Source organism: Myxocyprinus asiaticus, chromosome 35, assembly GCF_019703515.2.
Source record: "Myxocyprinus asiaticus isolate MX2 ecotype Aquarium Trade chromosome 35, UBuf_Myxa_2, whole genome shotgun sequence".
Taxonomy (NCBI): Eukaryota; Metazoa; Chordata; class Actinopteri; order Cypriniformes; family Catostomidae; genus Myxocyprinus; species Myxocyprinus asiaticus.
Window position 1 is genome coordinate 7,790,295 of NC_059378.1, and position 26,902 is coordinate 7,817,196.

Sequence of the window (26,902 nt, forward strand, 5' to 3'; positions counted from 1 at the left end):
TTTCAGTAATAATTTCCATTTTGCTCACATATGAAAAAGATTCTCTCCCAGCTAATGCTGTTAATTATACAGGGGACCTTCTAACTAGGTACTTTTATGAAAATATACATTTGACCAATTGTATTTTATTTATTTTTCATTTTGGTACATTTTAGCTTTTTAAAAATTAATATCCATCAATAAATATATTATATTTTTTTACATGTTCATTGTTTAATCCATGATTTATACTATTTACAAGTATTTACATTGATTTGTTGAACAGGTGCTAAAAATCCATACTGTCCCTAAGAAAACCAGCAGCTATGTAAAAAGTATCTGTAAATGAGCGTATATTAACAAGAGAGGAATGGAATGGCTCCTATCCTCATCCACGCTATTTGTGATTAGAAATGAATGTTTATGTTTTGTTGTTTTTGATCAACAACTGACAGTAAAGAACAGAAAGGATATTAAAAGAGACATTATTCAATGATAAATGGATCTTGTCTTTTGACACACATTACACGGAACGAGTCAAACCGAACTTTTACTCTCAACACGCAGTGAAAGGATGCTAAACTTCTTCGCCAATATATTACTAAATCACTGGTGAGTGAAATCTGAACATTTACCAGCCAGTGGCTAATCACAGACAGTTTTAGTCGCATAGCATGAAATTTGGTCTCAAATGCGAGTGATTTACTTGCATTGTAGAGAGTTGCGCATATAATCAAATATTGATCTTGCGATTTAAGAAGCAATATCGATTGACAGTTGCGTATGGCAATGTATCCTCCGTGACTATGAGTAACTTCATTCTCCCTCCTCTAAGGATTACTCAAAACCTCCATTGTTGTGTCCAAGCCAGTCTATTTTTTTTTATCAATTGCATTGTAAAAGCTAAATTTGTTCATTAAAGTAGATTTGGCAACATTGTATTCTTCGAATGGGTGATTCTCACGAAAACTTATTTTGCGTAAAGAAAATGAAGCAGTAAACACTATTACAGTAAAAAAAACGTCTTTTTTATTAAAGGGCAGTACCAAGGGATTACTACTATGATATATAAATACTTAAAACTTGAATATTATTTAAACTGTTTTCACATTAGGGAAAGGAAAATATCATAATGACCATATTTTGTTTGCATTGCGTTCACGAGAAAAGGGAGGTAAAATGTGCTGAAAATAATGTCACACTGTAAAAAATCTTAATGGCCCTAAAATAGGCTTCAATTTCTATTTACACAATACGATTTGTTACTTTCTTTTGATTTTGTTGTACAATGGGACTGGAACATTTTCTTGACAGGTTGTGTGAGAATCATTGTATTATGCAGATGTTTTTTTTGAGGGAAAACTGTGAGCGCCCACTGCGGGCCATTTTGTTTAAAGTTGTTTGATGTATTTTCCTACAGTGCATCACAAATTAATCCTACTGTTGTTTTATGCAACAAACTTTCTCCAGCGTCTTTAGTTAAACTAATTGTTAGACACCGTATTAAGTAGAGGTGTAACGATCAATCGATCTGGATCGATGTCTCGATCAAATAACCAACAATGCAATGTCATCGATGCAATGCAAAAACATCTGTGTATATTTTTTAAGATGCACCTTTATTTTGACACACTCGTGCCAGCTATGTCTGTACACATTTTTGCCGACCATACTACACATTTCCATCAAAGCGCACGTCGTCTTCAAATTTAAACTCTGAGCAGTGGCAGCCAAGAAAAAAAGACTGATAATGTATATTCTCCTGTCAGAAACAAGTTGTGGGTATGGAAATATTTTGGATTTAGGCACGTAATATCATTTAATATCGATCGCAGGCCCCTGAATCAATCTAATCAAATCACATCACGGCACACTTTGAGGTATCTGCAAGATCATATCATAATGAAACTTGTGATTTACAACCCTAGTATTAAGTTAATGGACATGTTTATGCAACCAGCCCCAGGCTTCTTAACTAGGGCAACCATCAAGACTTCCTTGATGCTTCACCAGAAAGACTATGATGGTTGACCAGCTACATTTTCTTGGTTTCTTGGGCTAAACCAACACAAACCATGGAAAGCATGGAAATTCATGCTGGTCTTTTAAACAGGGATGCGTCACACCAACTGTCTTTCAACCAGACTTTCAAAGCAGAATTAATCTGAATCCAGTCAAGTATCTCAGCATTTAAGGAGGGATGCAGTGTGTTTTTCCACCATTAGGTTTCTTGTCCTGAAATAGTGAGTGTCCTTCTTTACTGCTGTATGGAAGAATGAACCTCTCTGTTTCTCTGTTAATCTCTTTATGTAATCATCTGCTTGATTAAACCGAGCTAACCCTGTTCCATGTGGACGCAGGTACTGCTTAATGGAAAAATGGAAACAAGAAAACTGCAGAAAAGGGACTTTCCAAAGTGCAGGGTTTCCATGTAAAGATGTGACACTACTTCACATATTGCTGTAACAAGGCTAAATCCAACCTTGCATGCTTATTTCAGGAAAAATTATCAATTACTGGATTCTGGGCACTTTTACTTTGTGGTTAGCTCTCTTTTGCCCCCAATTTTGTTTTTTCTTCTACCACGTAATCCTCTATATTTCCTCTTCTGTTGTTTCTAATGCTTCCCATCTTTCTACTGACATCCATTAGCACTTCCACCTCCATTCAGCTGCACTTATATTTATTTTGACAAAAGCTGGGGGAACATTGGGCTTTCAAAGTGACTGTAAAAAGCAGAACAAACTAAAATGATTCATTTCTAGCCTTGGCCGTATCAAACCTTAATTATAGGGCCCACTCCCCTTTGTGCCTCGCTCGCAAATGCAAGGTCCCTAAGAGCATTTCATAGAAACAGACATGTTTTCCATTACTACAGGTCCACTTGTGATGATTAGCTGTAGTCTAAAATGGATACTGCGGCCCAGTTAAAGGTCAAGAAATGGCCTCCCTCCTAGATGGTTGCTCTTTATCATGCTAGGTCTTGTGTTGTTGATCATCAACATTAAGATGGCATCAGGGAATGTCAGAGGGTTGTTGGAGGTAGTAAATTTCAGATGGATTTATAACCTCACTCGAGCCAATTACCACCAAGCCGCTCCTCCCCAAGACCCCTCCCCTAATCCCACGGCAGACACAGTGAAGGTGCTGTGACATCGTTGAGAACCCTAAGCACTGACCCCAACCTTCACTGTTTCACAGTGGGAGTTTTTACACTTTCAGCAGCCTCTCTGTACCCTGACACCCCTGACCTCCCTTTGGCATTCACTGCCTTATCACCCTCCTAAATACACCCACCACCACACCTTATTTGGTGGAGGAGAGGTTTCAAGTCGCAATGATTGCCGTCAATCCTCCATACACAGCAGAGTATGAGCTTTCATGCAGTTCTTCCAGCACCATTCTGAAGTGACTGGGTGTGGGAGGGAGTGATTGTATATTCAGTGTCTGACAGACCAAAGCAGCTCCCTGACAAACGCATATCCTGTGTGTCCTGCTCTATTTAACTGTCATGACTGATTGATCACCGACTAGAGCATTACATACAAGTGAATGCAAAAAAAGCATTGGATACATTCCATATCTGGCAAATATTTCTCTGTTGTTGGTTCCTCTCCACATTTCTCCAACTTTTCCAGCTTTTGCAGTCATAACTTTGTCCTCCTCTTTTCTTGCAGGACTTTTTGCTTTAGGGTGTTTCTTTCTTTGGGCAATTTCATGTCCCAGGAGTTGATTTTTATTAAAATACTTTTTTCTTTTTGATATACACTACCGTTCAAAAGTTTGGGGTCACTTGCCTGAAATGTTTCTCATGATCTTAAAAACCTTTTGATCTGAAGGCGTATGCTTAAATGTTTGAAATTAGTTTTGTAGGCAAAAATATAATTGTGCCACCATATTAATTTATTTAATTAAAAAACTAACATTTTATAAATAAAAAAATAAAAAAGTTTTTGAAATGGATGACTTGGACCGAATAATTAAGAAAAGCAGCCACAAAGTGCCCAGCATATAGTTGTGAACTCCTTCAGTACTGTTTCAAAAGCATCCCAGGGTGATACCTCAAGAAGTTGGTTGAGAAAATGGCAAGAATACATTTCTGCAAAAATCTAGGCAAAGTGTGGCCACTTTGAAAATACTAAAATATAACATAGTTTTTTAGTCACAACATAATTCCCATATTTCCATTTCTATTATTCCATAGTTATGATGACTTTACTATTATTCTAAAATGTGAAAAAGAAAATAAAGAATGAGTAAGTGACCCTAAACTTTTGAATGGTAGTGTATAAAGCTCACATTAAAACAGACTTTTTACCAGGTCTTTATCATTTATTTTTGGTACTTTTCAAATGTCTTTTTTTGTATAGATTTGATTGTTTTAGCCTTGTGCCAGACCCAGACTTTCAATATTAAACTGAAAATCCATTATAAAAAATACTAATATAAACATAAATCATTTCATTATTTATTGTGTGAAAATAATTTCTATACATTTTTCAAAAATTACATCTGTCCCACAGGCCCTGTTTCCACCTGGTATTAAGATGCATTTTCGGTGAGCCGATCACATTTGGTCAGCCAAGACACATTCCTGTTTCCACCAGGTATTACCATGCATCGCAAATGCATCTCCTGTGACCAGGGGAGGGTCTCTGATTTCATGACGACATTCATCAGTCACTATGTCAGTGTGTTACTGCATGATAATACACCCAAAAAAAGTCATAAAAAACAAAGAGCGAATAAATCCGCCGCACTGTTTCACCCAGATGCAGCTGAAATTTGATGTATAAGCACAAACGCAACATTTAGAGAATAATTCTACATTATTATAGTATTAACCTGACCTTCAGATGTGTTTGCTTGTCATCTGTGTACCTGCTTGTTGATATCAGACACAATGAAGAAGATCAGTGAAGTTCTCATGCTTTTATATGTATTTTCCGATCAGACGGTTATTTCCTTTTAAAGCCGCTCGAAACTGGAAAAAACATTTTTGTAATTATTTACTGACTTATCCAAGATTACAAATTAACCAACAAAAAAATTCATACGTAATTAAAATAATAATAACAATAAATATAGCTGCAAGCAGCAACTGTGGGGCCAAGAATAAACATGGCAAACACTGCTCAACACTAAGCACACACAGAATACATACAGTATGACACTCACACCATCTTGCCTCAGAGCAGGATCAAACCGGGACTTCCCGTTTGATATTTAATGGCTTTAACCACTGCTCCACTCAGCTACTGGGCTAACAGCCACCAAATGGAACATACTAAGGTAAGATATATTTTTAGAGTCAGCACACAAGTGTAGGTTATCTTTTGAACTATAGGTGGCGCTGTCTTCAAACTGCTTAAGTAGCATCAGAATATGATGTCGATGAGGCATACCAATTTTCTTTGAAATCAGACAATGTATTTAAAAGATATATAATTTTTTTAATAAATGTCAATATGGTGGAGAGGCAGTATGGCCGATATGGGACAAACTGGTATTGTTGAAATCTGCATGACCTAAAGAATCCACAGATACCAACCCCATGATTTTAGGACATATGGTTCAAAAGTTACATGCAAATAAAGCCATTTTTCACATTTCCTGACCCATAGGTGGCATCCTCATGAGGCATACCAAGTTTAGTTTCGATACGACAAACCATTGCCGAGATATAGCCTCATATCTGGTTTTACATCGACCACATTAACTTTGCAATGCTGTAACTTAAAGGCAAAAATCTAAATGGTTATGTATTCAATCTGTGAGGCTCAGTCTGGAGATTATTGTGAGACCTTGCTTGGCAGAATTGGTTAATGTTTGAAAGAACTGTAGTGAAAAAACGATAAACATCATAATCCAAGATGGCGGCTACTGTAATACATTAAAATGAGTTTTAATGAATATGGGTCCATTTGAATCATCAGGAGGAGAGTAATCAGATGCAAAAATAATTTTGTTTTTAGACCAAAAGGTTCAGAAGATATGCACAAATGAAAAGTGATTTTTTTACATGGTGGTGGCGCTATAGAGTATGTCCTAGAGACCCAAAATTTGGTATGGGGGCTATTCATGACCACCCCATCAGTGTGCCAAATTTAATAATTTTCCTATATACAGTCAATAGGGTTGCCATAATAAAAAGAAAGTAATAAAAAAAAATAAAAAAAATAGACAGCTCAAAAATACAACATACAATTACAACATATCAAAATACACTCGACTCCAGTATAGGTGGTGGTGTAACTATTCCTAAACAATGAAATCCAAGCAACATAATGTCTGCAATACCAGGGTTCAGATACTTTGCAAATGGCTCCCATACCTTGTGAAAGAAGTCTGTTTTAGAATGAATTATACATGTAAGGTATTCCATTGGTACAAACTCCATTAGTACTTTTGGCCAACCTTTCACAGAAGAGGCCTTGTCAGTGGTCCACTACAAGAGAATGTTCTTCCTTGCAGCAAAGGTCATGATATCATATAGTCTTCTGTTACATACAGATGTTATCTGACTGCTAGACAGACATAATAATAATGACAAGGGGTTTAATTCTAAGTTTACATTCAGAATCTTTTGCATTTCACAGAATTTTGTGCCAGTATCTTTGTAATTTATGGCTTGACCATAAACAATGAGTCAGAGAACCAGTTTCAGTCTAATATTTAAGACATAAAGGTGAAAAAGAGGAACTAAAATTATGTCTACGATTAGGGTATATGTGTAATCTGTGTATTATTTCCATCTGAATTGCTTTCGCATGATTACAGACTGATATTGATTTATATTCCCAAATCTCATCCCACGTTTCATCATCAATTGTATGGATAATTCCCTTTCCCATGTCCTCCTGGTACCCTGTATGTCCACGCCAATCATACAACATAAAGTATTATAAAGTAGGCTAATTGACACTCTCCCATGTACTTGGAAAAGCATTCTCTCCATAGACTATCTTTCACAGTTATCTTTTAAAGTTGTACTCTTTAGTATATAATGCCTAATTTGTAGAAATCTGAAAAATTCTGTTTTGGGGAGTTCATATTTATATACCATCTGTTGACATTAGGTTATTGTTAATGAACAAATCTTTGAGCCTGACTATACCCCTTTCACACCAGTGCCTAAAGCCAGCATCAGTCATCCCTGGGAGAAAATCTGGGTTATTTAATATTGGTGGAAAGAGAGAGGTAAGCTTAGACTGATCCTCCAAACATCTAATGAACTGCCATGCCATAAGTTTAAGTGTGATAGGATTGGCACAACTTTCCTTTATAACTTTTACACTTTTAAAAAACAATAGGTCTTGCAAAGGGTATTTAGACAAGTGTGTTTAGATGTTTGGCCATACAGATGAGACATCTTTTGTTATCCAATTAGATATAAACCTTAGGTGAGCACACAACTGATATATTCTAATATTGGGTAGGTCTAACCCCCCTTTATCCCCCGGTAATTGTAAAACTGCTATCTTAAGCCTTGGCCTTCTTTTACTCCAAATGAAAGAGCTCAACCATCTATTCAGATCTTTTTATACCCTTTTGGAAAACACAGTTGGAATCATCTGGATAGGATAAAGCAACCTGGGCAATACATTCATCTTTACTAATGATATACAGCCCAGCCATGAAACAAGAAGGGAGTTCCAGCAATTGAGATCTTGTTTTATTTTCTCAAACAAGTGTATAAAATTTGCTCTATACATTTGATTAAAGTTAAGAGTCACAAAAATTCCTAGGTATCTAAAACCAGTTGGTGACCATTTGAAAGGGAAAGGTGGTATAATATTTGGGACAGACATGAGACAACCAATAGGCATGGCTTCAGATTTAGTCAGTATCCAATAAAATTATAACGACCACATTCCAACATTAGAGCAAAAATCAAATCCCAAACTTCCCCCCGAACCAAACAAACAGAAAAAAGAAAAACATGCGCTTTAAACCCGCGCACGACAGCGCCAACTGGCGTCCATCCCTCCAAACTCAAACATTCCATGTATGCCTCGGAGAGCCCCTACAACAACTTTGCCATTTGATTGCTCAAGTCCAGTGCTTCTATACAAATTTTGTGAGTCAGACGAATGTTCAGTGAACTGGTCCATTAGGTCGTTACACGAGGGCAACACATGCCCTAAACACTCCAATGTCCTGCAAGAAATATTCCACAAAACAAACTCCAGCCAATAGGAGGCATAAGCGCCAAGAATGTGCAGATACATCCACAACTGTCCTGAGGAAGTGTTATTCCACAAAACAAACTCCAGCCGCTAGGCGGAACAAACACAAAATGAAACGAAAAAGCGCCCATTTTCCTTGGACAGTCAAGTGTATGTTCATTTTGTCAGGCCCACTAGGCAGCAACATGAAAATCACCAAATGGCTTACTCACTCGATTATCTTTATGAAGGACATTGCTTGCTGTGGGCATGTAAATATTTTGCGGCCATCCTTAGAATCTATTCTCAGTTTGGCTGGAAACATCAGATCAAAAGCGACCTTCCGTTGATGTAAGAGTTTCTTGCATTCCTTGAATCGAGCATGTTTCTCTCTTGTCGAATTCGCAAAGTCTGGGAACAAGAAAATGCTGTGATTCTTCCAAGAAAGCTTTCCTTCTCACCTCACGTAACACAAGATCTTTATCGGATGATCTCAGAAATTTGGCCAGAATTGATCGGGGTCTGTCTCCCTCAGCGGATCTCCGAGCCGGAACTCTTAGAGCTCGCTCGATTTCTAGCTTATGGCCTGTTATGTCGAGCAGACTCAGAAAGAGTTCGTCTAGGAATTTCACCGTATCTCGGCCTTCTTCATGCTCAGGAATTCCAACAATTCAGACTTTGTTTCATCGATTACGATTCTCCAAATCTTCCAGTTTTTCCCAGATGCATTCCAAATCCACCGTGGTCACTAGCGGATTAGCTGCTAATTCCCTCTCCGATGACTCCAGATAATCGATCCGTTTCTCGACGTCCGACACTTGTAACCAGCTCAGTGAATTTCGTCTCCATGGAAATGATCGATTGACGTATTACAGCAAGATCCTCCAAGTCTGCAACGAATTTCGTCAGTATTGCCAACACTTTCATCAATTCACACCGGGGCTTGAGTCCGGGGCTTCTGGTCTGCCGCAAGGGGAATCAGCCCCAGCACGTAAGTGTCTTTTAATATCTCCAGAGCCCTAGGATTTTGAATTTTTTGACATATTGTCTTCCCAAAACAATTAAGGATTAGGATGTATCAAATCTCACCAGTTTGTGACACAAATATTATTAAAACTAGCAAAGTGCGCAGAGCTCGCCGTTCACATGAGACCTTAACCTACAGGGGATTTCAATCCTATACATAAACTTGTCATCTACAGCCTCGGTAGTTTCAAATACAAGAAAATAAAGGAACAAAAAAAAAGATGCTATCCCACTTCAAATCGCACCTGTTCTTACACAGATTTAGCACTAATCCAGTAGAGCCAAGATAAGTATGCCCACAAATGAGAAATACATTTGTAACATTGGGCTGTTTATCACAATTCGCACACTCAGTAAAAACATTGTCGAGGTGAACAGATCGATCTAATTTGTCCAGATGTGTACACAACAAACCTGCACAAATTGAATCCAAAGAGTCCACAAATGCTGATGCATCTTCAGGGTTGTGTATTTTCTTAGCTTTTCCGTCAACCATCACCCTCAGTGTTGCGGGGTACGGAAGATCATACTCAATCTTCTTATCCCTTAGCCATGCTTTCACCTCGTTTAAACACCTTGCGTTTCTTTATCAGTGCAGCTGAAAAGACATTGAAGAATGAGACCTCTGGTGATTGTTCGGAACCAACGTGTCGCGCTGCATCCATGACTCGCTGTTTGTCAGTAAAGTTGTGGAACTTAATGATCACGGGTCTAGGGCGCTGATTCAGTCCCGGTTTCTGTGCTAATGATTGATGAACCCTATCCAATTTAAGGCACCCAGCTTTTGTGGTTAACTGAAGGTAATCAGGGATCCACTTTTCAAAGAATTGAACTGGGTCCGAACCCTCAGTCCCTTTGGGCAGTCCAATCACGTGCACGTTGAATCTGTGTCCTCTGTTTTCCAGATCGTCGATGTGATCTGCCATATCCGTAACCTGTTCTCCAAGGCCGCTGTTTTTGCCCCCACGGATGTAGTTGCGGCCAATGTGCTGACCCATTACCTGAAGCTGGGCTGTTTGGTCATGTATTGCTTCCAGGACTGCACTTATTTTAGTGTCTATAGTACTCGTGATATTTTCAGTCATCTTTTCCATTGCTTGTTAAAAAGTTTGGTTCGGATTCATTGAGAGTATTTGTACAGGCCTCCATGCAAACTGGCGCAGGTGCCAGTGTTACGGTTTTCGTCAAATCTTTTGTTTTACTGGGCTTACTACTGGACGTTTTTGCAAAGTAATCTTCTAGGCTCATTCTGAGGGAGTTTTTGTTCAAGAAGTCAGCCCTTTTGATAAACCAGCAGGCAATTAAAAGTATAAATAAATGAATATTTTCAGAGCTCATCCGAACTCTACGGAGCCATCTTTCTCCCCCCTCGAAACCTGCAAAGTTTAAACCCTTGTTTTAGCGCAGCAGTTGATTGACAGGCTGGTGCTTCACTGCTGTCCGAGACTCATTCAGGACGGATTGCATTTCACACCTTAAATGCGATGTGGTCACATACGTTTTTGACTGCCTCCATATGTGGTTTCAGTGATCTGATCACAAAACGTTTTGGACCTGTATTTAGCGCTGACCACTTGTGATCGGATCACCAAAAATGCATCTTAATACCAGGTGGAAACAGGGTCACAGTGCCGTAATTTCCACCACACTAAACAATTTTTCCCCTAATTAAGTTTTTTCAAAAGTTAGTGTACTTGTTAACAATGTCAACAAAAGTGTCAGTAAAGAGCTTTCTTGAGATAAAGCATGAGACAAGAGAATTTTTTATTTTAAGAAAACAATGAAAAATCAAGGTAAAAATAACTTGTGAGCAGAATATTTTATTGGGTGTCATTTCCAAAAAAGTGTGAAGCTATTATTTAATTGTGTGTATTTAAGATACATAAAATGTTAGTTATGAAATTAGCCTTAGCAAGACAAAGAAGGTGGCTATTTTATAAAAATTAAAAAAACATTACAAATGTCAGTTCCATCACCATTATTGGGAATTTCCATTAATTCACAAAATACAATTACATAAATCTCTTGTGCATGAATATACTGTTTGACATTGTTAGTAGACAAATTAAATAAACTATTGAGAGTGTAACAGGGTTTTTACTTCTAGAAATTCAGTGCTAAATGTGCCTAAAGTTGAAGAAACACCTTTTATAGACAGAGACCGTACAGAATGACTGGGAGAGATAAGATTAAGTGAGATTGGGCCAGACTCAAATCTGTATCACCCACATTAGCACCAAGGCTCAGTGTGTTACGAGCAAATGTGCTAACAACTGCGTCATGGCTTTGATAGTGTCATCTTAATTTAACTTCACTGTTAATTTGTCTTTGGTTCGGTTTCTGCGATTTCTGTGCTTAAGCTAGCTGTTAGTAGAGAGGGAAGTGTCTCTTCAGAGAGACGCACAGCTGCTAACAGATGTCCACACTCTAACTGCAGGAAATAAAGCCCCATCTGCTCAGTCAATCACTCGGGCACGAGAGCCAAAGCCAGCCAGCCATTCCACCCTCTGCTCTCCCTGCTTAGGGATGCCTAGAAACTGCAGAAGTAAAGGGCGGGAGGATCACTCTTTTTACTCCACGTTGGTGCAAGGGGTTGTGGCCTGCTTGAAGCTGTTCCACCTGATATGTGATATTTCAGCACTCTTTATTGTGAGCCCTTTGTGTTAGTATGGTGAAGAGGTTATCTAGTGAGACCATAATCGTCTTTCTGCCCTTAACTGCTTGCACATTAGCTTTAGAACTAAAGTGCTCAGATTAAAATTTAGGCAGGACCAGCACTCGAGTAACGTCCCTCATGCACACCAACACGCTGATAACTATAAAAAATCAGCATAGCCAAAAATCCGACAACACAAGAAAATAATGTATACATGAGACTTCAGAAATCATCGGGTTATACTTTAAAAGCAAAGTCAAAGCATAAACATGCATGCGCACAACACTTGCATTCATTGGATAAGCCGATAAGAATGACAGTAAAGGTGTTGACATGCAACGCAAAATTAGAGTAATAGGCAAAAATCTACCTGTGTTGATTTGGCTTGCTTAAACCATTTATGACCTTACCCCACTAAAGGAACACAGTTTATGGCATTTACATGACTTTATACATTGTCAGCTTATTAAGCATAATCATTGTAAGAATGTGCATGTCGTAAAACCATATTATATAGGCCTACATAGCATGTCCCACAATCTATAAAAAGTGAAAACTTAAAGACACAGATTAGAACTGTGTAATAATCTTTGATCTGGTGAGCGTTCAGAGTTTCTACTGATATTAAACTGAGGAGAGTGAACAGGGCATTGCTTTTTCCCATCATCCCCTCTGGCTTCTTGGTTTGCATGTTCCTGCATTATTAGTGTTCTAAATGTGAAGAGAAGCAGAAAGAGATTGTGTGTGCATGTTTGCATCAGTACCCAATGGAACTGAACTGCAAAGTTTGACTCAAAGTATATACATGCAATATCAGTTTTATGAAGGGATCACTTTGCTTTAATGGATATAAATAAAATTACAGTGCTTACATGCAATGTCATGCACGTCCAAGGATTTTAATTACCATGAGTTGTGCCCATGTCAAGAGATGTTTGAGTAAAACTCTCTTTGTATGTGTTAAAGGAATATTCTGGGTTCAATACAAGTTAAGCTCAATTGACAGTTTTTGTGGCATAATGTTGATTACCACAAAAAAATAATTCCGACTCGTTCCTCCTTTTCTTTAGAAAAGCAAAATCAAAGTTACAGTGAGGCACTTACAATGGAAGTGAATGGGGCCAATTTTTGGAGGGTTAAAGACAGAAATGTAAAGCAGTGTGAAGTTGTAGTGCTCATGGGTTGAACGTGTCCGTACGGGCTCTTGATCAAAAGAATAAACTTTGAAAGGCTGAGCACTCAGCCGTGAGCAAGCGAACGGCTGGCAGAAAAACAAAGTATACGACGCTAGCCTTTATGGGGCCGTTCATAATAAAGCTGAACGTAGCACAACAGAGAACAGAATGCAGTTTTTTAAAAAGTTGAAATTCTTTTAACTATACAGTGTCTTAAAAACATGGCACTAATGTGCGAGACGCCGAAGAACAGCGAGAAGTGGCACAACTGTCAAACACGGACGTGTAGTGCATGTTTACATCGAAAAACCCCCCCGGCACAGAGAGATGGAAAAACATGCAGTGTGAGCGGCTCTTTAAGGTCGACTCCTTATGGAGGAGTGATTGAGATATTGGATATTTCAGTTTAATGAGTCTGTTTGGAATGCAGCTTGTTGAAGCAGATGGATTCAGGATTCATCACACTCAGAGCAGGATTAGGCATTTGAGCCCCACCTCTGCCCTCAAAGTCTGTTCCCTCTTCAGCTCAGACAGCAGCAAGACTCTAGTCCAAAGGCTATTAACACCATTCAATCAAGGTTGGTTTTCCCTAAGGCTCAGTTTCTGACTTCTGGAAAGGCTTCTGGAGGAGGATGGGCTTCAAGGGAAACGTGATGGCGCAACTTTTCCCAGCACTGAAAGCGGAAAAGCTAGAGACGTTTTCAGATGTACTGATTCACCACCCTTCACCAGTTGACACCCGGTGACAACTGAGCTTATTATAAATTGTAAGATCCTCCAAAGCTCTAGCAGTTGGGCAGCTGGCATTACCCTCTCTTTCTCTCTCACATACAGTTTATATACACACGTTCATCCTCTACAGTTTTCCAGAATCCCCTTCTAATCATAGGTCCGGTCTCCAACACTCAATAAATGGGTTACCGAAGTACGCTCTACCAGTTTTGCCCTTGACTCTGGCAAATGCGTCGAAGCACACACAAATCTGGGGATTACATACAAGATTTCCGTAGGGGAAATAAGATCTGTAATAGGAAACTTGTGCCTGGTTGCTGTGCACCACCAGCAATACAGTTCTATCAGGCGGCGGTGTAGCGAATTGTTGCGAGGTTGTTAGTTGCTCAAGTTCAATAGAGCAGACTATATTTGTTCCACAGCAAATGCAACTCTACTTGTTCGGCTTCCAAGTAACATCAGCTGAGATTTTGAGCATGCACCATTTCACAAACAAGCCTGGTGGTGTAACAACGAATGCAAGCAGAGGTCAATATTTGTCTCATTAGTCATTCCGAAATCAGAAGCAAAAGTGGTTAGATGTTATCCAATGGGCTTTATCATAACATGCACCCATGGCCTTTGGATGAAGCAGTGCATTCCGAAATGTTATTCTCAATATTTGCTTGAGACACCTGCAGATTTTGGACCATTGGCAAACAATTTCATCAATATCGTCCTAGTTGTCTCAACATTTCCTACATTGCTAAAACATGACTTTATTCCAATTTAATTAAAGACTATTTCATCTGAATGACTGCATTTCTGATGAGATCATGAATTGATTCATGCAAAGCCATCAGTTACATCTTTGCAGTGTAGATCTGCATGTTCAAAGTGTTTTATCTGCGATTCAGATACTTGTTTGTGTGTGTGTGTTCAGTCTCATGTTTGCCATATAGCGCTCCTTTTTGTAATGTGCCTTCAAAGAAGTCCCGCACAATAGGCAGTTGAAAGGGCATAGGATTGAATGGCCACTTTAAGAGTAAGCTGTACTTGGCCTTCAAGTATACATTCCTGCTGCTTTGTGTTTCCTCTATGGTCCTGCTCCTCGAACCCGCCCACTCACATTCAGGAACCAGACGCTCTGGGTTCCCACAGGGCCATCAGCCAAAGCAAACTACTGAGAGGAAATGTGGCCCTCACTCGCTCACTCTTTTAATCACTCACTCATTCACTCAGTCAGTAACTGAGCTTGGTTAGTCGTCCTTTCATTTTCTTGGTCATGATTAAGAATATAGCAACTGGATAAGCTTGTTTCGAATCAGTAGGTTATTCTTCGACAAATTAATGAATATTAAATCCAGACTGCCACCGTAAATAAGTGTTTGTTGAAGGTTTGGGGTTTTGATCACAGTCCAGATGTGCATGTTCTTATCTGTATCAAGTGTGCGTGTGCGTGCGCGTGCACGTGTGTGTGTGTGTGGTTTTACCCAGCTGTTTCATTTAGTCTGCCCTGCATGTGTGTCATGAGCCCAGGCGTTTGATGTGGCGGTGAGTGAAAGCCGTGTCACGACTACCCTGATTTCAGATCAGCGGACATTGCATCAGCGGCTCTCTTGTAATGTCTGGGAGGGTGCACAGTCAAAGACCATTATGTCTGAGACGCCTTGGTCTTCCTGGAACTCTAGACCTAAGGGAAGGAACAAACACAGACAGACGTTCTTTTTTGGGTATGCAGCGGTTGTTGTGTGCTTGAGTCATGTTTTGACTTAACCTATCCGCATTTTTTTTTTTAACAAATAAAACCGTGCTTCCCTTTGCGCAAGACAGGTGGACTTGCAATTAAATTACACTGAGGATAGTGCAGTACTACTATACGAGATGCTGTAAGGAGTGGATTTCTGCTGTTGAAAATAAATATAGAAACTAGAAATAGGGGAAAAATAGTAATGTGTGATATTATCTCACGATGCTATACTGATATTACAATGGCAAGAATCAATATTTTTAGTTCAGACAATGTGGGTGAGAAGACGAAACATATTTTGGCCTAGGTCAACCCACACCCTAGTTTTTCTATTCGACCAAAATGCACTCCAGAACAAGCTAATGATGTAAGTCTATAACATGTTTTATTTGTGAGGATGTTTGTATCGTTCCTTCATACAGATACACCCTACCTACTCTAGATGATCCTGCAATGGCTTGAGACAGTCTCCACTGGATGCATAGAAGTGAATGTTGAAAAAGATGACATTTACACTTCCTGCATTTTTACTGATTGGATTCAAGTATTACAAGCCAGATATTTATATAATATCTTATTGCCAGCAACATTATTCTTTTTAATAATGAGGTGCATAGGGCAGGCATTTCCAATATGCTTCTATGTGTAAAATCGTTGTATGCCTATTGAATCATTCAGAACTGTGTATTGAGCCGCTACACTTGGGGTGAAGAGTTCTTGAACATGAATTGGTCCCCAGTACTCACACACTCCACTCTCAGAAGTGTATGTGTGCCGTGTGTCTCTGTTGCTCTGGCTCCAAGGCCCTCTTTGCCAACCACACATCTCTCTGAAGCTATATGTGGAGGCAAATGTGTATTAGCATGAGTCAGACCTGTATTAAAGGAATGGGCTCTAAACAGCCACGTAAAGTGCAACCATGCCTTGTGATAACAGTTAAAGCTTATTGTTATAGCTCCGTAATCAAGATCTGCGCAGAGAGCAAGAAAAAGTGTGCAAACATTAAAGGCCCAAACATACTCTATGTAAGTACGTGAACGCAGACGCATCTTGCTACGCAAGCTCGATTTCACGCGTCGTTGCGTTGTGAAATGTGTCAGAGCGCAATTCATAACCTAATGCATGTATGCGCTGTATTCTCAGCATTGCCGCAAGGGGTGCTACAGCGGATTTTCTTTTTTTAATCAAGAACTGTCATGGCAGAGCAGCAATTTGAGGAGAGTCTTGCTGAACAAGTTAGATTATACAAACATATTTTTCTGTAGTCTTTTTAGCAAATACAAAAGCATACTCCTCAACTGTCAACATGTTGACTCCACCACATCCGCTTTCGTGGCACCTAAAAAACTCTTTCACCCCATTGTGGTCCAAGGTATTTAAACGGCAGAGTTACACGAGTGCACGTAATGTATGTACAACGGGACCACGCGTTGGCCACGCGTTGGCGAAGCTCTTGCGTTTGCGTACTTGCATGAAGTATGTTTGGGCCCTAAAGAATGTGTACAACAGGAGGCCCATCAGCCCCCTGTGGCAGGGATGGCACAAAATCCAGCACAACATCTCCCCATTGTGGCGCATTAAAGTCAGCGACTCTGTCTCTTAGAGCCGCAGTACCTGACCTGATTTACACAACCAGTCATAATTCTCACCCAGGTGGTATTTTCGCCCAAGAACATTACATTTCTCATTCATCGACTCAGCTCTTCTTGACTTATCCTTACCTCAGCTAATGTTCGCACTAACTCTATCAGGTTACGAGGGTGTTTAAATTCCTGAAGTTGAGTTAGAGAGCTGCAAGTCTGGGCAGGTTGTTCCTACAGCTAAGGTAAACACATCCTGGATCTGATATGCTAAAACCTGAGGGCACTGGGGGTGGGATTACTCACTGTCATGCATATTTTTTTTTCTTTTTTTTTTTTCTTTCAACGAAAGTCCAGGTGGCTACCAAGGAAGCCTTTTCAGTTTTATGAATACCTGTACTGTTTGGTTTTTATTTGAACGGATGCTAAATTTACCCCTCGGATATTTTGACACCTACATGGTCAGAGCCCTACCTCAGTGCTAGTGTCTTGCCTTTCACAGTGTTTATTTTATTTATTTATTTATTTTTTATTTATTTTTTTACAGGCATACAGTCCCATTCCCTCCAAAAAGTTTAAACATGACCGTTCAAGATCCCCTTCTGTGGATAAAGAGAGGCAAGCTGATTGGCTACAGTCTCTGGCTGCATCTGCAAATAAGGTCATTTGATTGCATCATTACTTTCTTTATGAAACACATTAGCCAAAACAAGATGAAATTTATGGGTCATTCACATTCTGTCTGCTCCAAGCCATCTATTCTTAAAGGAATATAAAATAATTTCGTAATCTAATTTGTAACTCAACTCGTGTTTGTAAAAACAAACAAAAAACATGTGAACCAAATGCATGTTCACTGGAATTCTGTGGGTCAACCGCTTGCCCCATAAGCTTCCATTGTAAGTGCATAAAAGTCAACATCTTTTTTTTTTTTTTTTGTGAGTCAAAATAATTTTCTGTGGTAATTGATAGGAGTGGGTAAAAAGATAGTTGCGAGTAAATCCATTCTCGTTCATTTGCAATAAAAATACGTTATAACAGAAATATACCCAAATTAATCAGAATAGAATCAAGAGCTTGTGAATCTGAATCAAATTGAATCTGAAAATCTGTATAAACACCCAGCCCTAGTAATTGACATTATATAACAGATATTCATTTAATGAAAAGTTACTCCTCTTTAAAACTCTCAGCATGCATTAATATGGTACATTGTATCATGTAGACTTGGATAATAAAGCTCACTCTTTGTATTTCTGTTTTAGGATCTTAAGCAGCTCCAGTTTAAGCAGAGACCCTCTGCCTTCAGGCCCTGGTCTCCCAGAGTTCCCTCTGCTGAGAAAGAGACACCTAGCCACAAGTACGAGAGGTAAACATTAACCATCACTACAGTAATACAATAACAATTATCTCTATAAGTAGCCATGAGTAATTCATTCATCTTCTCTATTGTGCCATGCACCAACATAATTCTGTAATTGATACTTGTGATAAACTCTTCCTTTTACTCTGACATTCAGATCACTCACTAACGGACAAGACAGCCTGGCAAACAGAAATGTTTCTCTGCCCATTGCCACATTTAAAAATAATGAGCAGCCACTGCACCAATTTACTCACCCCAGTGAGAGCCACAACACAGTCAAGACAGAGAGCTTTAGGCCAAGAAAGAGGTGGCCATCTGCAGAGATGAAGTCACAGCCGGGGGCCAAGGCCTCTCTGCCCACTCCAGTTGTACGACAGCGGCTTCAGGAGGATGACGATTCAAATGCAAAAATCGAGGTTGACAACTGTGATGAAGGTAGGATGTGGAAAAGGAAGATTAGCAATTGAATATGTATGTATATTAATGTGCTGTGAAACTGTGAAAACATAATGGATATATCCGGTTTATTTAAATTTAAATGTATTAATTTAGCAGACACTTTTATCCAAAGCGACTTAAAAAATTTAAGAAAATGAAAACAAAATTAAATGTAGAAATATAGATTAATGTGACACATGTAAATTGATTAAAGAACATATGGGAGGGGGGGCCTGGGTAGCTCAGGGAGTAAAGACGCTGACTACCACCCCTGGAGTCGCGAGTTCGAATCCAGGGCATTCTGAGTGACTCCAGCCAGGTGTCCTAAGCAACCAAATTGGCCCAGTTGCTAGGGAGGGTAGAGTCACATGGGGTAACCTCCACATGGTCGCTATAATGTGTGGTTCTCGCTCTCAGTGGGGCATGTGGTGAGTTGTGCGTGGATGCCGCGGAGAATAGTGTGGGCCTCCACATGCGCTACATCTCCGCGGTAACACGCTCAACAAGCCACGTGATAAGATGCGCAGATTGATGGTCTCAGATGCGGAGGCAACTGAGATTCATCCTCCGCCACTCGGATTGAGGCGAGTCACTACACCACCACGAGGACTTAGAGCACATTGGGAATTGGGCATTCCAAATTGGGGAGCAAAAAAAAAAAGAACATATGGGAGTATTTTGGGAGAGCCCTTTTGCAATATTTGCAGGGTGCAACAATAAAGCCACTTTTTCATTGCATCTGACAAATGACAGACAGTAAGTCAGTCATTTCCGATGGAGAGTACAGAATTTTTGGATACGATTTGAGCTTCAGATGTGTTGAAATATTCTAACTTGTGTAACTAGACTATGCTACGGAGGACTATTTTTTTCTGAAATAGTTTTGCATGCCCTCGCAATAGTTTGTGTTCCATGCAGTAAGTTTTCCGTTCCCTCGCTGTAGTTTTGCGTGCCCTCGCAATAAGTTGTGCGTGCCCTCACAATAGTTTGCGTTCCCTCGCAATAAGTTTTGCATGCCCTCGCAATAGTTTGCGTTCCATGCAGTAAGTTTTGTGTGCCCTCGCAATAGTTTTCCGTTCCCTCGCTGTAGTTTTGCGTGCCCTCGCAATAAGTTGTGCGTGCCCTCACAATAGTTTGCGTGCCCTCGCAATAGTTTGCGTGCCCTCGCAATAGTTTGCGTGCCCTCGCAATAAGTTTTGCATGCCCTCGCAATAGTTTGCGTTCCATGCAGTAAGTTTTGTGTGCCCTTGCAATAGTTTTCCGTTCCCTCGCTGTAATTTTGCGTGCCCTCGCAATAGATGTGCGTGCCCTCGCAATAAGTTTTGCCTGCCCTCGCAATAAGTTTTGCATTACCTTGCAATAGTTTGCGTGCCCTCACAATAGTTTGAGTTCCGAGTTCCCTCGCAATAAGTTTTGCGTTCCCTCGCAATAAGTTTTGCGTTCCCTCGCAATAATTTGTGCTCCTTCCCAATAAGTTTTACATGCCCTCGCAATAGTGTTTTTTTTATTTTTATTTACCATGGTTTTATTCCATTAACTATATTTTAACCATATTCGTAGTGAAACCTTGCAGTGGTTCCCAAACCTGTTCCTGGAGGCCCCCAACACTACACATTCTCCCTAATCAAACACACCTGATTCAACTCATCAGCTCATTAATGGAGACCCCAAGACCTGAATTGGGTGTGTCAGAAAAGGGAGATACACAAAATGTGCAGTGTTGGGGGCCACCAGGAACAGGGTTGGGAACCACTGCCTGCCTTAGTGATAATACAGAAAAAAGAAAACTATGGTAATAAAAATCATAATTTTGTGGTTATTATGGTTTTACTATACAAATACCATAGTTTAACTATGGCTTTACTATAGTAATATTCTAGACTGTATTAAATATAGTTTTTGGTGGAAATCATGTTTTTTCTATAGTAATATTGTAGTAATCTTGACTGTTGTAGGCTAACCATGTTTTTTTTTTTTTTTTATTATTATTTTTATACTGTATACTGGATCCATTTAGTATTAGTAACCATGGTTTTACTATAGATTAATTATGGTAATTATTGTGGTTACTATAGTTTTACTACAGATATCATGCTATTTGTAGTAAAACCATAATAGCCACAAAATTATGATTTTTATTACCATAGTTTTAATTTTCCTGTATTATTTTTATGGTTTTACTACAAATATCAAGGTTAAAATATAGTTACTATAGTGAAAACATGGTAAATTTATTGTGAGGGAATGCAAAACTATTGCAGAAAATAAATTTCCACCCTGTCCTCTAAGGGGCTCTGTAGTATGCAACCACCCAATGTGATGTATTCCATTCAAAACTAACAGCGTGAAATGAAAAATATCAATGGTTTTATTATTCTAAACTTTATTCTAAAGGTCTGCTACTTCGGCAGATTGGACGGTCAGAAATGAGCATTCACATTGCAAGTATATCGTAAAAAGCATTTGTAATTAAATTTGTGATTTAAATGTGTACATGTGTCATGCAAAACCTTCATATTTAAATTATATCTTCGAATTTCTACTTCCTATTTGCAGAATCCTTGTTGTTGTTGTTGTTGTTGTTAATTATCATTATAATAACTATCAAAACAGTAGTAATATTAATTACTACTTTTTGCGACTGGTTGCTCTGACACCATGACTCGGCGGTGCCTATTTCCCATACAGTCCATTACCAGCAAATTGAAAGTTCATCACTACTGCTACTAGGGGGGGAAATACAAGAGTTGCATGTGAATGTCGGAGACTCCAAGAAAGCTGTAGATCACATATGTTCAATACATGACAAAATTATTTTTGAGGCATAAAGAAGGAATTAAAACACGTATTTTATTATGAAACGTAAGATGTAGTGACACTTCCTTACTGTTGAGCCCTGATTATTTAACAAAATTGAGAATAATATTGATGCATGCAATACGAGAGTTTTAGTCTGAAAAGTTTTCTTTTGTCGTGTTTAGATGATGTGAGCTTTATTTGATTTGTGTTTTTTTTTTTCTCTCTGATTTCAGTTCCTATCTCCCATCCCTTGATGTCTCCTTCCTTTACCAGTGGTGTAGGTGAAATGAACCTAAGCAGTCACAGCCCTGCAGAGGTGCATGATGGGAAAGTTAAACTAGGGGCGGCCCCTTGCTCTGAGCTGGAGGCCCTGAGGCAGACGCTGAGCAGTGACCTGAGCTCTAAAGAGGCCAGAGAGAGGTTCCTACAGGACATCGTCCGAATGAGAGTAAAGCAAGAGGAGAAACTAGCTGCCACTCTGCAAGCCAAACGAAGCCTTCAGCAGGTACACAGAGTATATAATATATTTTGGCACTGTTTTTACAGTGGAGTAAGTGTTGAGGAGTAACTAAATAAAAGTTGAATGTTTTCTTCATATCAGTTAAACACTAATAAACACATTTCAAGTATCCTTCAGTAATATCCAATACCTTTCATAGGAGCTAGAGTTTGTGAGGGTGACCAAGAAGGGCAGGCTGAGGGAGGCCATCGAATCAAAGCGGAACCTGAGGAAGGAGATTGAGCGCCTCCGTGTGGAGTGTGAGAAGAAGGTGCGAGACGCCAACGAGTCCTGTGGCAGACTGAAGAGGGAGCTGGACAAAGAGAGACAGATCCGTGTGTGTGATAAAGGCTGTGAGTCAGGACGCCTGAGGGCCAAGTATTCCTCCCAGGTGAGACTTGGCATGTGGAAATGTAGAAGCCCTGCCTAACCAGGTGCAAGAGGCCATGCATTACACTTTTAGGGACCGGTTCATGTCTTGACTCGAATGGTATATTTGGTTTAATAAAACGGCAGCAGCGATTTGATAAAAGACACCATTGTTCACTAAACACTTCGATTTATCATCAATAATAATCAGCATAAATAATTCTCATGAGAAAGTCATATAGTTCACTAGTCTAGCTATAGGAGTTTGCAGTTGCTAAGCGACATGGCAAATTGGCGCATTTATATACAATGATATTGTATACAATTTAAGTTTACTTAATACATAATATGGGAGGGACAGTGAAACATTTAGCTGAACTTTTAGCTTCTTAACATTTTGCTTTTGGTTGAATTTTAATATTGTATTAATGTTTATGCATATTTACATTTTTTCCACAAAGATTAGTTTGAGATCTACGTAGGACAGGGAGGAATTTTTTTTTCTGAAATAGTTTTGTTTTCTCGCAAAAAGTTCTGCATCTCCTCGCAATTATTTTTGGTTCCCTCGCAATAAATGTACCATGTTTTAACTATAGTAACCATAGTTTAACTATGGTATTTTTTGCAAAACCATAGTAACCACAAAATTTACTATGGTTTTACTACAATAATTGTTTTACTATTAACTATTAACATAGTTCAACTATGGTTACTATAGTAAACCCATGGTTGACCTTTATGAAAATGAATCATGGTTTTACTACAATAACCATAGTTTAACCATGGTATTTGTAGTAAAACCATAGTAGTAATGCAGGAAAATTATAATTTTGTGGTTAATATGGTTTTACTACAAATACCATAGTTAAACTATGGTTACTATAGTGAAAATGTGGTTAACCTTTATGCAAATTAACCATGGTTTTACTACAGTAACTTTAGTTTAACCATGGTATTTGTAGAAAAACCATAGTAACCACAAGATTAACCATGGTTTTACTACAGTAACTATAGTTCAACTATGGTATTTGTATTAAAACCATATTATTAATGAAGGAAAATTAAAACTATGGTAATTAAATTCATAATTTTGTGGTTATGTTTATACTACAAATACCATAGTTCAGCTATTAGTGTAGTAAACCCATGGTTAACCCTAATGACAATAATCCATGGTTTTACAACAGTAATAGTTGAACAATAGTATTTTTTGTAAAACCATAGTAACCACAAAATTTTACCATGGTTTTATTGCAATAATTGTTCAACTATGGTATTTGTAGTAAACCCATATTAATGCAGGGAAATTAAAACTATGGTAATAAAAATAATAATTTTGTGGTTACTATGGTTTTACTACAAATACAACTATAGTTATTGCATTAAAACCATGGTTAACCCTTATGAAAATTAACCGTGGTTTTACTACAGTGATCATAGTTTAACCATAGTATTTGTAGTAAACCATAGTAACTTAACCATGGTTACTCCAGTCATGGTTGCTACAATATTAATATACTAAAATCATGGTTTCTACCAAACAAACAAAAAAAAAAAACATTGTTATTTCAATATTTCTATAGTAAAACTATGGTTAATTTATTGCGATAGAAGGCAAAATGTATTCCCTCCCATAAGGGGCTCTGTAGAGATCAAAACAATAATTGTGATCAAAACAATAGCTTTGTGATTTTGGTGCCTGGCGGACTACTACTTAACACTGGAAACTTTTCTGCGTCACGCCTGATGGTTAGTACACAGTGTACGTTTTCTGCGGTCAAGGTGAACGATACCTGTAGTCCAAAACATCTTTGAGACATTGTCTGCCTGCACCAACATCCCTCTCTTTTTCCTGAATGTTTATCAGATTGAAGATCTGCAGATGAAGCTCCAGCAAGCAGAAGTGGACCGTGAGCAGTTGAGAGAAGATCTGCAGAAGGAGCAAAAAGCCCGAAAACATCTGGAGAGTGTCATCAAAGATCTCCAGGAACAACTGGGTCACACGGCAGAGATGGAGGAGCACAGCATCCCAAAGTCACAGACAACTGAGAGAGAGAATAAAGAAATTAGACATGAAGAAGATGTCTCTTAAACGTTGAGTAAAACATATACAGTATATGGCTATAGATGAAGACTTTTGATTTGAAGACGATGAAAAGACGCCTCTAAAGCAAACGCATACGTGAAAAATTTACGGGAGCAAAGGAGAATGGCAATGAAAAACAAGCATATTACAATGTACGTTTACCAGTACCAATGGAAACTGTAACAGGACTAAATGAACTCCACAGAAGTAACTGGAAAGAAGTTTAGTCGAAACCATGAGAGCAGGACGTTCAGAGATGGTGGCATTGCGTGGAGCGGACTCGCCTTCAGTTAGCTTCTCGAGCTAATCTACGGAATTTATTTTGTTATAAGCTATTTAAAAAATGTTGAAAGATACTTGAAAATTTGGGAAACGAGAGTGTTTTCTATTCACATTAAGTTGACAATAGCAGATGACCTGCTAGTGCCACTGATTCTCTGTAAACTAGAAAGTGTTACAAGCCAGAACTACACATACTGTAGTACACAGGTGTTGTCATTACGATGTTTCTCTCGCTTTCATTTCCATTTTTGTTGTTGTATTGAAATAGTTTGCATGAGCAACAGTGCTATGGTGCAGCAAAGCTTAATCATTATAAACCTACATTCAATTGAGCTTCTTATCTTTGTATTTTTAAATAATCTTTTACGTAAAACCCTATAGTATTGGCAACGATCAATGTGGACTCAACACTACAGTCTGTCCTAAACTTCAGTATATTATGCAAGTATTACTTTTATACTTTAATAACCAGTTTTCACTGTATAAAACAGTCAAAAAGAACATTACGGCACAGTTGTCAACATGTTTGTGCTCCATGATCCCTTTTGGAATTGGTTGTTTTTATAGTGGATTGAATGTTTTTGTTGAGTACATCAGAATTAGTGAATGCTCAAGTGACAAACATCCATTTTTAGTCACTGGTTTTATGGCTCATAAAAAAATAAAAAAAATAAAAATAAAAATAAAAAAAACCCTGATTTATTTAACATTTCTACTTATATCGAAAATAAGGATATCTATTTTTTTACTTTCTACCAAAAAAAAAAAGAATTGCACTTTTACGAAAAAAGATAGTTGTACTGTGTATTTGAGGCCCTCTAATGTTTTTTTTTTCTTCAAATCTCAGACACCAAGTATTGATTAAAGACGTTTTCCTACAATTGTTACAGATGTGAATACCATTTAAACATAAAAACACTGTAAATAAGTTAGTTTGCTTTACACTTCACTTTAAATGCTTTTTTCTCCAAGCCAATATGTATGCCATATGTATGAAATAATGTAACAGAAAAATGAATTTCTCCTATAATGTTTTCAACTAGAGAACATTTACTGTATAGAAATTCTTATGTAAAATTAACAAAAACAAATATTAGAGTATTATATTTCTGAATAATTTTAGTCCCTTTGGAAATCACTTTATATAATTACCAAAGCAAAGATTCACATTCTGAGATTCCTGGTGGATTGACATGTGACTGATAAACTATAAAGAATATTTGATGAATTTCTAATGATCTTTTATCTTCATTAACCCTGTCTTGAATAAAACCTGCCATAATACATACGCTAACCTCTCCATCACTCTATATTTATTCTGGGTGACTTTTGACTTCCCATTCTATATAAAGAGATCTGTATGCTTGCCTATGTCAGTTTTTAACCGCTTGATGTTTTAATGCATCATACTAGATATATGCATTGTGTTCAGGGTCTTGTCATAGTTTTGGTTTTGATGTGGGTCATTTTCATCATTTGTTTTAATGTTCCCCCACATATAATAACATTAAACAGAATCAACCATTCTTCCTGCGTTTCCTGATTTCTTGCTCAGTACAATGTTTAGGCCTATATCAATCTAAGGCCACAGTGCCTAGATTTGATGGAGGCATTTCTAGGTTCAGTTTTATAAGAGCAGTTAACCCTGGTTCATAAGATGAGAAAAAAATGTGATAGTTGTACAACGATGGAATCAAGGCATATTGTTTTTTACATTAGTGGTTTCTACTGGTATTCTTCAGGATATAGATTTTTCATTGGACATCAAGTGATCCAACACAGTACCAAAATAGTTTATCGTAAAACAAGATTAAAAACCAACACTGAAATATATTACCATGAACTGAATAGGCCAAACTTTATACAGAATTATTAACATTAAAACTGACCTTTTTTTTTAATGCATACATTTACTAAATGTTTTCTAAATGTCTCTTACATTTTGATGGTTTTATGCTTTAGGCAGCCAATAATTCACCACTGAAAACAACTTTGTTACAAATGCAATGTTATTTAAT

The 26,902-nt window shown here is 38.3% G+C and overlaps 1 protein-coding gene across 2 annotated transcripts in view; it reads left to right on the forward strand.

Moving 5' to 3' along the window:
- LOC127426188 (ski oncogene-like) overlaps nt 1-26,410 on the forward strand; it is a 50,584-nt gene extending 24,174 nt beyond the window's left edge. The window contains exons 2-7 of one of the 2 annotated variants that reach the window (XM_051672827.1): nt 17,593-17,706; nt 18,311-18,414; nt 18,566-18,846; nt 21,882-22,153; nt 22,308-22,538; nt 24,384-26,410. In XM_051672827.1, the coding sequence (XP_051528787.1) occupies nt 17,593-17,706; nt 18,311-18,414; nt 18,566-18,846; nt 21,882-22,153; nt 22,308-22,538; nt 24,384-24,608 (1,227 nt within the window). In that variant the 3' untranslated portion in view covers nt 24,609-26,410. The remainder of the gene's footprint in view (nt 1-17,592; nt 17,707-18,310; nt 18,415-18,565; nt 18,847-21,881; nt 22,154-22,307; nt 22,539-24,383) is intronic. The other variant, XM_051672828.1, reaches the window with a different exon arrangement.
- Nucleotides 26,411-26,902: the final 492 nt, after the last annotated feature.